Below are 13,883 nucleotides of genomic sequence, written 5' to 3'. Positions count from 1 at the left end.
CTGTTGAACAATCTGGAAAATTATAATAGGTAAATTTCAATAAAATATTTAAAAAAATAATTGCTTATAAATATTTCAAAATATTTAAGATCATCTTTCTAGTTACTGCGGGAGGTAAACTGTCATAAATCTTAAGATGAAATATTTATTTTGTTGATCTGATTATATGACTTTATAAGAAAAGTCTTTAGTTAAAGAGAAAACAAGTTGCTAAGAATTACAGAAGCATTTTGAAAAACAAAGAAATGGCAATAATTTTTAACTCAAAAGTAGCAAACTTTAAAGAATTGGCTATTGGAGTTGTTTTTACATATGCAATTAGAAATTTATAATGCTCATGTGTTTATTTTACAAGTTGTCTAACTTATTAAGGAAATTAAGAAAGTAAAAAATTATCTGGCAGATTTATAAAAAGACAAATGTTTTTAGTATTATTTTGGGAAGCTCCACTATTTTTACATTCTAAAATGCCATTTGAGAAGCAAATTTTTCTTTCCCAATACAGGTGGTAAAACATTTGGGCCCAAAATAAGCATTTCCTTCTGACCAAGCACTGTATGAATTTTAACTGCCATTTTTGACATGGAACTTTATATACATGGAGGGCAAAATGAAATATCAGGAAATATTAGATGACTTGAAGAAAAAAGACATATTAACCAAAGAGCTAAAATACCATGTTGGTGTATTTGACACAAGTGAACATTAGGTTTAAGAGAGCAAAGACTGTATATAGGATCCCAGCTTAGCCAATTTTGAAGAAAACAAAAAAATTTATTCTATTTCTAGATGAAATAAAGTAAAAACATTTTTCACACAGAGAAGCAAGGTATTTCAGAATTATTGGCCTTAGGAGGTAAAAACACTTGTTTGTAAATTACTGTGTTCTACATTTTTATTAAGGAGGCCTCACACAATTCTTGCTGTAGTTAAGGAAGTTATTACTGATTTTTATTTATTATTAAGTACTCCTCCCCTGCACATTGCACACCGAGGAATAAACTTTTATAGATGGTTTTGTAATAGGTGTTGCTTACTTGTTTTGGGTCTGTCTGGTCATGAGGATCCTTAATAATTACAAAAGATTCACTAGCTCCCGTAGCATCCATATGTTGCAATTCTCAAAGGGATTTTTTAAAAAACTTCAGACAGGGCCGAGCCCGTGGCGCACTTGGTAGGGTGCTGCGCTGGGAGCGCAGCGATCCTCCCGCCGCGGGTTCGGATCCTATATAGGACTGACCGGTGCACTCACTGGCTGAGTGCCGGTCACAAAAAAAAAAAAAAAAAAAAAAAAAAAACTTCAGACAAATGAAGTCATTTAGAGTGACTGAATCCACTTCGGTAAGGAGAATTCTATAATCTACTGTACACCCAACAAGAGCTAAAATTTGACTGTTCTTTACTTGTAAGGAAACTGGTAATAGTTCCTAACTAGTGTGTGTAAATAAATCGTTCTTGTCCAGACTGTGTTTTTCTGTGTGCCCCAGGCTGCTCTTTTCTTACCTGGAAAGTCTACTTCTGGCTTCAGGACCGGGTTTTCTACATCTTAGTCTTTGTTTTTGACCTTGCTTTCCTCTAACCTGCCTTACAAATTACTGGCCCAGGCTGAGCATTGCTACAGTGCTTTTCTTTCTAACTCGGAACACACTTCATGGTCAATATGTTGTGTTGCACAAACATGACTTCTGTTGATAAAATATGCTAGTAAGTACGCAGTTTCACCTGTGTATCTGTCAATGGCTACCCATTGCAATCATGGCACGTGTGACCCTGGTGGTGTGATCTCATGCCTACTGCTTTGACCTCACTTCCAAACCACTCTCACCCTGGTTCACTAGACTCCTTCCTTCTAACCTTTTAACATACTGAGCCATTTCAGCCCTAGGGGCTTTATCTAGTTATTTGGGATATTTGAACTGAAATTTGATGAATTAGGTGCCAGTTTGAACTCTCTTCCTTCAGATCGTTGTGTAGCCAGCACTTTTTCATCATTCAAATCTCAGCTCAAATATTCTTTCATCAAAAATGTTTTCCCAGACCACCCATTTAAAGTAGCCTTTCTCCCCTATCACCTGCTTACTCTTTCATTATCCTTATTTTCTTCATTGCATTTTCTGCTATTTAAATTCTCCTGTTTACTTAGTTCCTATATTAAAGTGTGAGCTCTGTTCCCATATTACACTGAGGGCAGAGTCTTCATCTATCTTGTTGGCTACTTATCCCCAGCTGCCAAAACAAGGCCTGACACATTATAAGTGCTCAGTGTATTGTACTTGAATGCATGAATGAGTGAATGAATGATAAAGAAATTTGTAACATAAGGTGAGCAATTTGTTCCTTCTTTCCTTGTTTTATTGAGAAAGAGTATAACAACATGATAGTAAGTTGGATAGGAGGGTATTCACTTATAATTACAGTAATTAGAGAGTTTTCATTTTAGTTTTTCTCCATATGTGTATGTATCTTTCATAGTTGCAGCCTATTTAATTTTTTGTTTTTTGATATTTTCTTTCATTTAGTTAACATTGTCAAACATTTTCCCAAGTGCTCCTAGTAAATCCAGTTATTTTAATGGCTACATAATACCATATTGAGTTGATATTCCATCATTTACTTAACCATTTCCCTAATGTGTTAAATAATTTGTTTCTAAGTTTTTGCTATTATAAATAACACTGCAAGGAATAGCTTAGTGAATACAGATAACATATTTCTTCCTTTGAATAAAATTATAAAGTGATTATACATTAAAGGGTATAAATTTGTTCAGGTAGGCATTTAAAATAGCTATATCTTATAAATTGTAAAGAAATGTGTATGACTTTCTTTTGGGGTTTATTCTAAAATACTTTTCATAATTAGTGTCAGAAATTGTATGATGCAGACATGTATAGACTTTTTTTTAAGCTTCAGCTTATTTTATTATTTTCTCAAGTAAATTTGTGAGTATCTCGTGGCATAGCCAGACTCCTTTAGACTCATAAAGTAGGTGTGTAAATTCTATGAATAAATACATTGTTCTTAGGGCTGGCCCATGGCTCACTTGGGAGAGTGTGGTGCTGATAACACCTAGGCCACAGGTTCGGATCCCTATATAGGGATGGCTGGTTAGCTCACTTGGGAGAGCATGGTGCTGACAACACCAAGTCAAGGGTTAAGATCCCCTTACCAGTCATCTTTAAGAAAAAAAAAAGTACATTGTTCTTTTATTAAAATTGTCACCTTTAATAAATAGAGCAGCTATAAAACAAATAAAAGCAAAAGCTAGGATGGTTTAATGAGTACCATAATGGAATAGACATTTGCAATTATAAAATAACAACTTTTGTTTTAAGTTTTCAAAATCTGAAAGAATCAGAATAGAGCAGTGGTTCCCAAACATTGCTGCACATTATTCACCTGGGAGATGTTAAAAATCTCGATGCCCAAGTCATACCTCGTATTAATGATGAATCAGAATGTTTGTGGATGGGAGCCAGGCATCAGTAGTTTTTAAAGCTGATACCAATGTGCAGAAAATTTAGGGAGCCACCAGAATAGAATATGTGGCTCTGGTCTCCATTCTTTTACCACCTGTTATTGTTTCTTGGCCTTTAGGTCATTAGTGAGAGTTTGATAATCCTACCATTAAAAGCATTGGAAAACAGTAAGTAATGTCCCTCTAGCAGATTTGTGGTCTGCATTCTTTAGGGAGTATATACTGTTTTATATAGTCTTATGTTGTTTTGAACTTTAAGTTTCATTACTGGACGATTCTAGAAATATTTGTTATTTTTTTCCCATTTACTGTGGTACAGGTAATTCCTTGACAGCTTTAAATAAGATCATGTTTTTGTGATTAAGATGGAATAAAATCATGTCTACAGGTATCAACTAGTTAGAAGTTTTGTTTCTTCATTTCAATTATAATGGCCATTTTCAGAATAAAGGACTGACAGCCAATTTGTTTTTCCAAGTTCATTTTATTTTTCTCCAATGTAGTAATGAACTGCTACAAACTGGCCTACACTTATGGAATTAGTATGAGTCTGGAGGAATCGACAGCTTAAATATATCACAGCCGTATTACTATTTACTAATATACAAGAGGATGGGTGTGTGAGACAAAAACTATACCTGTGTCATTACTAACCATGATATCATAAGTGAATAAACATTTTCCCAAATGTCATGGTCTATTAAGCCAGTCTCAATGTAATCTAATAAAACAATAGACTTTTAAGTGTGCAAAGAGGAATTCCTAATGGGCTTGGCTCCTAATGCTGACAAAAGCTAGAGTTTTGGCTGTACGTCCTTGCGCGTTTGCCTAAGATTTGACTTCAGTTCAGGTGGTCACGATATTGACTTAAAAACAATAGAAATTCTGTTTTTATTTATAAAAAAATTTTTATTTCATATTCCATGTGAAATATGTGTGTGAAAAAATGCAGAACATGGATTGATGCTCTGTTAATTTTTTCTTTGTCGTTTAAAATTTAAAAACATGACCCTATTGCCTTCAGTGCTGTCAGAGTATTGTAAATTATGGAAATTTCTACAGTGCAAATGTTTGATTTAATTCATAACATTCAGCCGTCCAATTTTTGTTTTGGGTCTTTTGTTTTTCTTGTTTCGCATTTTTATTTTGTTTTGTTTTCAGCCATCATTTTGTCTTATCATCTTCAATTCTAGAGCAACCTGACAACAATAATGATACTACTGAATTGGGCATCCTTGTCATTCCCGAGATTAGTGTCACAAATGTGTCCGGAGAGAGAACCGGGAATGGGGAGAGAGGCAGAACACTAGGAGAGATTGATGCTCAGCATATACAGGGTGTGCAGGAAACAGCCACAGATCCTAGAACTGAGAGCAAAGGCTTGCCAGAGATCAGGAGGCAAAAATCTGTAAGAAAAATGATGGAGGATGGAATAAACTCATCTGGCAGAGTGCAGTTTTAGCAGAGCACTTTATAGCTGCACTCCAAGGTATCTCAAGGCAAAGGGCCACTGATGCATGTTAAGCAACAGTTGCACAGTCACAAAAATTTTGCATGTCATCTAATAATCAAAATGCATGAATTATGTACCACAATTTCTCAATGACTTTTAATGCTCTTTGGAATGGTCATACCTATATTGTCCCTGAATAAAGTTTTATGAAAATTGAGGCAGAAAATTGCTTCCAAAATAATTTTCTGCTTATGTTTTGAGATCTAAAATTACTTTTTCATGTTTGTATTTTTGTCTTCTTTGATGTGAAGGATAATGTATATAGAATTTTTACAAGTTCGAGCTTGTGAATTTATTCTAACACCTTTTTTTAAAAAAAAGTTCCTTAGTAGGAGTTTTGATTTTACACTGCTTTGCTACTGGGGAAGAGTTTACCACCAGTCTTACTATGTGGTAATTTTCTAATTGTTTCTGATCTTTTGCATGAATAATAGGAGAACTCTTTCTAAAAACATAGTGGGGTGTGGTTTATGGCATGCTTTTTAATACACTCTAAATTACTGTCATTAATTATAATGAACTAGTTTTGAGATTTTATAGAATAATGTTTTGATTTATCCTTTGGGTTCTGTAATCTGTTGCTTTATGAAACTTGCAAAAGTTTAATTTATTTAAAATATAATTGATTTGGTATTAATCATTTTAAAAGAATTGCTTAAAATGTTTAATGTTAATTAATCTTTGTCATTTCTTTGTTTAGGAAATGCAGAATTAACAGGTCAAGAAGAACTGATGGAGATATCTGAAGTTGACGAGGGATTTTATTCCAGGGCTGCGTCTAGTATGAGCCAGTCGGGTTTATCAAACAGTAGTCAAAATTGTAGTAACAAGACAAGTGTAGGAAAGAACCAGAGACGGTCGGGAGGAAGCAAAACTGGAGGAAAAGAAAAAGAAACTACAGGGGAATCTTGCAAAGATCACTTTGCTCGAAAACAAACTCAGAGAGCCCAAAGTGAGAATCTCGAGCTTCTCTCTTTGAAGAGACTTACTTTAACAACCAGCCAATCCCTGCCTAAACCCAGCAGTCATGGCTTGGCTAAGACTGCAGCAACTGTATTTAGTAAATCCTTTGAACAAGTCAGTGGTGTCACAGTCCCACATAACCCATCGTCTGCTGTTGATTGTGGGACTGGGACAGATGCCAGTAGGTTTTCCGCTTGTAGTCTTCAAGAAGAAAAGCTTATTTACATTTCGGAGAGAACTGACCTTCCAATGAAGCATCAGTCAGGTCAGCAGAGGCCTCCTAGTATTAGCATTACTCTGTCCACAGATTAGTTTGTAACATATTTTTCTTCTGTAACCAGTGAATCTGAAAGTACGACTTTGCTTCTTTATGAAAGTGCCCAGGTCTTTCATCCGTGTTGCTGACAGGAGCCCTGATGTTTTCAATTCTGAAGGTCCCCTTGACTGTATGAAGGAAGTAATGTCTAGGTTGCAATAAGTTGAAATATGGCTTGTTATTTCTTGGCTGTGTTTTAAACCCTTGGTTTGAGGTTTTTTTCCCCCACTCTCTTTCTTATTTGTTACTATTGCCCTAAGATTGTCAGTGTGGCAGTAAATTTTGGCAGGTTGTCTGATTAAGTTGGTTACATCTCATGTGAGGTTGTGAGTTTTTTTTAATAACTCCTATTTTAGTAGCTGTGTGTTTGGCCTTCGGAGTTGTAGGAAGTCTCCACGTATGGGAACTGTTTTATAAAGAATGGGGAAGAGGCGCAACTCCAGGAATTCTACAGCTGGCCATTCAGCAAGCTAGTCTGAAAAACAGGCACATAAGAAGAAAAAAACAATGTGTATGAAAAGTGCCTATTAAAATGTTTGTAACCAGATTATCTTTAAGATTAGAACAGATTGTTCAAATCCCTGGAAAATGTCTGGTAATTCAGTACCTAGAATATTATATAATTCCAGGGCATGGGTAGGGGCATATCTGTTACCATCTTTGGAACATTTTTTATATCAAAAATCAGATAGCTGGTAGGTGTGTTGTTTTGAAGTGTTTGATCTGGATTTAGCAGGTGAGAATCCCTTTCAATTCCTAAGATGTAATAGGCTACAAAGCTGATTTACCTGCTGTCTTTGGAAATTCTACTTAGTTTGGATTCCTATAATTCAGAGCACACATTGAAGACTTCCTGGAAACTTTTGTAAATCTTGCAACACAGCTGTCAAGATACCAGTATCCACTATATACCATTGAGTTCTTTTTCTGCAGATGAAGGAAATGAGACAAATTTTTCATCTATAAAATGTCATGAAAGAAAGTAAAGATAGTTAAGTATGGACAAAAGACATTTATATACCTGTCCTAACAAAATTAGGGCTGTTTATGTTTGTTCTTAAATTTAAAAAATGAAAAAAATGAAGTGTGTTTCTTGTTAGTGAACAGGCCTATTTTTAATGTTCTTGTTATGATGTAGAAAGAATAATCAATTTAGTTACCCCCAACCAAAAAAATTTTAAAAATTAAAAAGGTAATATGGCAGAAGCTAAGCAAACTTGTATGTAGCTGTAGGGAACCATGTGACCTCTAGATGGATGTAAAACTTTGGTGTTTTCTCATGCTGGTCATTTCATATATGGTTGAGGTTTTCTTTAAAGAAAGTATATTTAGGTAATAATTCACAGGGAGAGAGGGCTGAGGGTGAAAGTAAATTGGCTGAGGAAGGGCTAGGGAGCTGTCCACTTCTTGGGTTCTTTCCCTTTTAGTACACAGTGGTTTCCTTATTCACAGTCCTAGTTATGGTCACAGAGAGAACTTGCTAGTGTTTTCCTTCTTGTACCTGCTTATGCAGAACTCAAGTATATGAAAAATTCATATGTCTTGAAGAGTGCCAAAACATTTATATTCTGAATACAGTTTGACCATAATTGCTTTGGCTACCAGTTTAAACCTAATTCTTCAAAAAGCATGAACTAGTTTTCATTCATTAGCCCCTGAATGTGATATGGTTTTCAACATAAATGAATTTGATTTTTCAGTTACAATAATAGAAGATTTATTGGCATAAATTGTAGTCAAAAACTGTAAGGCAACCAGACAGTGAAAGTTGATATTGTATTAATTTAATAGGAATCCTGTGGTGTGTGATTTAAAATATTTGTAAAATGTCACTGTGAATTTCCTGTTTTCTTTTTGTAATTCTTTAACAAAGAATTTCTCCTGTGAATAGTAACTAACAGTATTGATATTACTAAAAACTAATTTTAAAAATTGGCATTGTAACCAAGTTGAGGTGCTTAGGAAAGGTTGTGGAATAAGTTAGAGGAAACATTAGCTGACCCAGATGAGAGATTTTAATGCCCTACCACTGTAACAGAACCTCATTTTGGTATAATTCTAGACCTTTGCTTCTTGTGTGATCCAAGGACCAGTAAGTAGGATTGGCATCACCTGGCATCTTGTTAAAAATGCAGGATTTCAGGGCCACCCCAGATCTACTGAGTCAGAATCTGCATGTTAGCAAGATCCACAAGTGATTTTTATATGCTCATTAGAGTTTGAGAAGAGAGTTTCAGAGTACAATTTGTCTAATATGTAGAATTCTCAGTGGTCTTACAGTCCTAGATTAAATATGTTAGATGCTAGATCATTGCAATCTTCATTGTTTTTGACAGCTAATGAATTTTTTAATAACATTGACACATGACTTCTTAAGTCCTCTAATTCTAAATTTCTAATGATCCTCATTTATTTTTGTAATAAAATGTAACATTTTGTATTTTTCTTGTTTCTCATAAATGGAATCAGCTGTGGATGCCAGCAATTTTAAGTGTGAAAGGGGCACCACCCTTTTATACAATGCACAACAAATTTACATGTGTATATATATTCTTTTAAAAAATCTCCGAAGGCTTCCTCCTTGGAGTGGTTCTGAATTTTTGCTCCTAGTGACGTGCACTAATTGATTTTCTGTAATGTGGAGTTATGTTAATAAAATTCTTTTATAGTACCTGTGATACTATTTCAAATAAGGATTATACATTGAATGTTTTTACAGCAGTTATGAAAATTGGATGATATTAGCTGTGGCAACAATTGTTATTATCCCTACTACTCTCTCCACTCAACTTAAGTTGAGGTGGCTTTTGTAGGTCACTTTCCTATAAATATACTAATGCTCACAGACCTCCTGTGTATCCAGAATAATACCTTTTATCATGAGAAGGATTCCAGACAAAATTGGAGTCTCGTACCCTGTAGTTCAGAGGATCTTGGCAAAAATTACAGCTCCATTCCACAATTTAAACCTCTAGGGATTCTTGAAATCATCTAGCCTCTCACTCTTGAAAACTCAACTGCCTGGGATGTTCCTGTGAAGCTGGACCCAGCACTGGCCTTTTGGAATCCAAGTAGGAAGAGATACAAAATCGATTTTTCAAGGGTGTGTCCCAGAGTACCCAGAGGAAATGTCTTCCCTGTTCTCCCTGAAGACACAGGAAAGCGCCCTGGAGACCCTGTACATCAGTACCTTGGAACTTTTTAAGGCAAGCTCCGTAGATTTGAAGGGTAGAAATTCTCACTCATTAAATGATGACTGAAGTTTGTTTTCAAAAAGCAGTATTTTACTGTCCTTTTGAATTGTGAAGCAACTGTTCAGCAAACATTACTTAGTTTTTAAAAAGTTGAATTAAAGGGAAACATTTTTTAAAACAAAATAGATCAAAATGATCCCAGTTTTAAGGAACTTTGCCTATTTTGGAAGAATAAAACTAAAATGTTAAAACTATTAGATTATGTAAGAAAAAATGTACTCAGAGACACCATTTTAAACAAATATTTTAAATGAGTCAGTTAACATTTGAGTCTGCACAATAAGTCTTTATTAAAGGGAAGTACATCAAGGAAATACATATGTTAAATAATGTAACTAAAAATATTTTTTTAAAACCGTTTAAAAAAATTTGATGAGTACTTAAATTAAGCATTGTAGATAGAAATTAATGTATAATGTCTTACCAGTCTGGATAAAAAATTAAAACTTTCTTGTCCTTTAATTAGCATGAATTTATACTTTAAGATTTATTGTTTAGTAAAATTATAATCAATACTTTGAATTATTCAGATTTATTTTAACATTGTTAAATTCTTCATCAGAGAGCATAAACATGTTGTCTTCTGTACTTTATAACTTATGCATATCTGAAGAGACTAGCAGTGAATATTTTGGAAGATGTTTTTGTGTTTTTTTATAGTAGAGTTCTAGAGTACCTGTCTTAATATGCAGTTTTTACTAGTAAACTCAAAATCCTATTTCACATATTATTGCTTTCTCTTAAGTGGACTTACTTTTTGTGTGCCTCTTATCTTCACTTCTAATCATGTGATACTAATTTTTTCATAGTAAATATATGTGTTTCTAATTGTATTCCTAGAGGTTACATTCCTAAAGAATAAACTATGACTATGGATATTTTTATGTGTTCTCTACCTTTTTAGTGCTATGGAAATAAACTGGAGTTTAGTTTTTTGAAGTTTTGTACATTTGTGTAAATGTTCTCCATATGCAGTACTTTATACAGCAAGTGTTGCCTCTTGTTTTATGGAAATAAAAACTGAAAAAAATTTTTTCCCAGATTATTTTACTCATTAAGAAAATTGTTATAAAAATTTGCAAAAGTCATGATGTGGAGGGAAAGAGTAAAGGAGAAAGACTTAGGTGACGAGCCATTGAGAGCTTTGGGGGATAAACTACAGAACAATGACCTCTCTCATTCCTGGCTTTGTGCTTTACATGGCCTAGGGATGGGAGGAGTGAAACAGGACCATTAGTGTCCATCAAAAGAAGAAGACATGGCTATTTGTCATGCAGAAGCACAGGCAAATTTAGATAACATTGCTTTGCCCTTTTAACTTTTAAAATGAGTCTTTATCTCTTAAATACAGAGATTATATGCCCCTAGTACCTAGCATAGGACTTTGTGCATGGCAGGTATTTAGACATTTAATGGATGAATGAGTTAGGTTGATGTTAGCTTTTTGGAAAAGAATCAAGGGTAAGGTCTCCAATGTATTATTTTACACTAAAATTTTAGAATTTTATTTACTGGCTGTAGGATACCTCAATGTCATTACATGAATTGCATTATTATGTATATTAAAAACAAGACCCTCTTAGGAACTTGAAAAAATTCCTGGTGTATAGTTGATTATATATTTGGATAATTTTATTTAATCTAAGGAACTAAGTAATTTAGTAAATATTTTCTGAACTACTCTTACAAGAGTACTTGTAGAGAAGCAGAGCAGTGGTTTTGTAAGCAATGTGTTAGCCCTATGAAATATGCACTTTTCTGCTGACTTCAGTAGTCCCCACAGTTGACTCACCTAATAGAATCTGACTTTGTTAATATCAACATAATTATAATTATAAAGCAAGAGTTTTACAAACAATTCTAGTCATTTGGTAATTTCCATTGCATTATGTTATTGTGGTAGTAGTAATAGCTAATATTGGTAACTAAAATTATTTTCCCACAATCCTCAAAACAATCCTATGAAATCAATAGAATCTCTATTTTACAAAAGAGGAAACTGAAGCTCCCAAGAGGGTAGGTGACTTGCCCAAGCTTACCTATCTGCTGGCTGGCAGAGCCAGACCTTGAACACAGGTCTTATGACTCCCACTTCTCTTTTATATTACTTGGTAAAAGAAGGTACTAAGTAAATACTACCTATTGGACATATATTTGAGATTTACTCATCCCTTCTTTCTTAAAGGTAGTAAGGTTAAGTTTTAAAGTAAAATAAAATCAAAATTTTCTAAAACTAAATCATGATATAGTTTGTAGAATTTGGGAATAAATTGTTTCAGCAGTAAACTGAATGCTAGGCATTATGATATTAAAAACATGGTAAAATATAAATTAAAATAATATATATTTTTAAATCCATCAAAAAAGATTGATACTAGTATTGGCCTAGCTGTGGAGAAATAATCAGTCTCGGAGACCATTGGCAGGACCAATTTGTAAATTGGTACAAATGAATTGGTGGGCAATTCAGGAAATTCGATCAAACTTTGAAGTGTACCACATACTCTCTGACCTACTTTTATTCCATTCTCTCTATTCTACAGAAAATTTAGCACAAATGTATAAACATAGGCATGCAAGGTATTCATTGCAGCATTGCTTGTAATAGCAAAAAAGGAAAAAAGAAAAGGCTAGCAATCTAAATGTCCATTAATAGAGGAATGGATAAATTATGGTACATACATATGATGGAATATAATGTAGCCATTAAAAAGAATGCAGATCTGTATGTGATGATTTAGACAGATTACATAATATAAAGTTCCCTGAAAAAAAGCATGTCACAGAAACATATATGATTTCACTTTCATTATAAATATGTGGAATAGTTAATATGGGTGGTAATATGTATAGTATGTATGTATTAATACATTTTGTTAATATACATATTAATGTGGGTCTGTAATATGTATAACACACATGTATGTTTGCTGGTATGGGGGAAAGAAAGCATTGTTTCTCAAAGTATGGTCTAAAGACAGCCTACATTAGGAAAAAACTGGTGCTTTTTAAAACGGAGATTCCTGGGCTTTATGCTAACTCCCCTGAATCAGAGTCACTGTGAATGAAGCTTGGAAACCTGTATGTTTAACAAGTTTCTCAGCTGGTGCTTATATCAACTTAAAGTTTTGTCTAGTAGCTGACAGCAAAGAATTGGTTATCTGCTAGTGGATTGTAGTTAGAAAGGACAAACTTCTTGAAGAGATCTTGTATTTTAAATGAGGCCTGGGATGGCTGGTTAGTTCAGTTGGTGAAGGTGCAGTATTGATAACACCAAGGTCAAGGGTTCGGATTCCTGAACTAGCCAGCTGCAAAAAAAAAGAAAAAAAAAAATAGAAAGAAAAAGGCGAAAACAAAAAAGAAAACGTGAATGGGGCCTCCCTAAGAAAAAGCCAGTTAACGTTGATTAACATTGTTAACATAGACCTCTTAGTGAAAGGGGAATTGGCCTGGCATGGAAAAATGATTCTGCTGTATAGGAGCAATTCTATAAAACATTTTTAAAAATTATTGTTGAACTTCCCAAAATATCATCAGATAGCAAAATAAATAATCGAACTTACTGCAATAGAGAGAGTGCTACCTTGATACACTTAGCTGTGTCTCAGAACGGGAAAGTGAGATATTTGTAGGGCTTTGGGATCTGTGCTCCGTTTAAGGCATGTCCATCAAGGCAGGAAACTGATCAGAGTTGGTGAAGTTAATAGTTTAGGACTGACAAGCAAATAAGGGTTTCTGAAGAGTCTTGATAAGTCATCTGCTGTTTGAGAAGCCAGCAGTTCAACCACGTAAGCACATTATTGTCCCCGAACTGTAGGAATTTCCTTATGCAAACAAAAAATTAGAGATTGTTTTTGCTTTTATTGGTTTTGTTTACAATCTTATCTTTCTTGGGCAAAGATTTCCTGAAATAAACTAAGTCATTTTGACGCAGGTGGGCTATAGTCTTATCTAAGCCAGGTTGACACTGATCATTCAGTTCTCTTTCTTTATCTCTCCCTGTTCAAAAACTGTAAGTCATTATTATATAATAACATACTGATATGTCTTTAGGACTTCTTAGGGGTCTACTGAAGATCTCGAACATTCCTTCTACAGCTTCTTGAACTCTATAGCACTTGGTTCTGATATAAGCCTTATCACATTGTACTGTGATTATCTTTTCATGTCTGTCTTCCTTACTAGACCATAGCCTACACGATAGTGAATAAGGATTTGTTTTACTAGAGAGAATATGAGTCTAATCCAGGAAATTATTGACAGCATAGGAGAAACTGTGTTGCATCTGCATAGAGATGAAGATGAAGGTTGTAAAACTTGACTACTTTTATTCTTTTAATTGTATCTGCATAAAAGTTT

The 13,883-nt window shown here is 34.1% G+C and overlaps 1 protein-coding gene across 3 annotated transcripts in view; it reads left to right on the top strand.

The window, feature by feature from the left end:
- Positions 1-9,855, top strand: part of HYCC1 (hyccin PI4KA lipid kinase complex subunit 1) — a 68,038-nt gene extending 58,183 nt beyond the window's left edge. For 2 of the 3 annotated variants that reach the window (XM_063100412.1, XM_063100411.1), the window contains one exon: positions 5,692-9,855. In XM_063100412.1, the coding sequence (XP_062956482.1) occupies positions 5,692-6,266 (575 nt within the window). In that variant the 3' untranslated portion in view covers positions 6,267-9,855. Of the gene's footprint in view, positions 1-4,671; positions 4,968-5,691 lie in introns of all 3 variants that reach the window. The other variant, XM_063100413.1, reaches the window with a different exon arrangement.
- The last annotated feature ends 4,028 nt before the right edge of the window (positions 9,856-13,883 follow it).

Source organism: Cynocephalus volans, chromosome 6 (assembly GCF_027409185.1).
Source record: "Cynocephalus volans isolate mCynVol1 chromosome 6, mCynVol1.pri, whole genome shotgun sequence".
Classification (NCBI taxonomy): domain Eukaryota; kingdom Metazoa; phylum Chordata; class Mammalia; order Dermoptera; family Cynocephalidae; genus Cynocephalus; species Cynocephalus volans.
The sequence above is the reverse complement of the archived record's forward strand: the minus strand, read 5'-3'. Positions and strand labels throughout refer to the sequence as shown.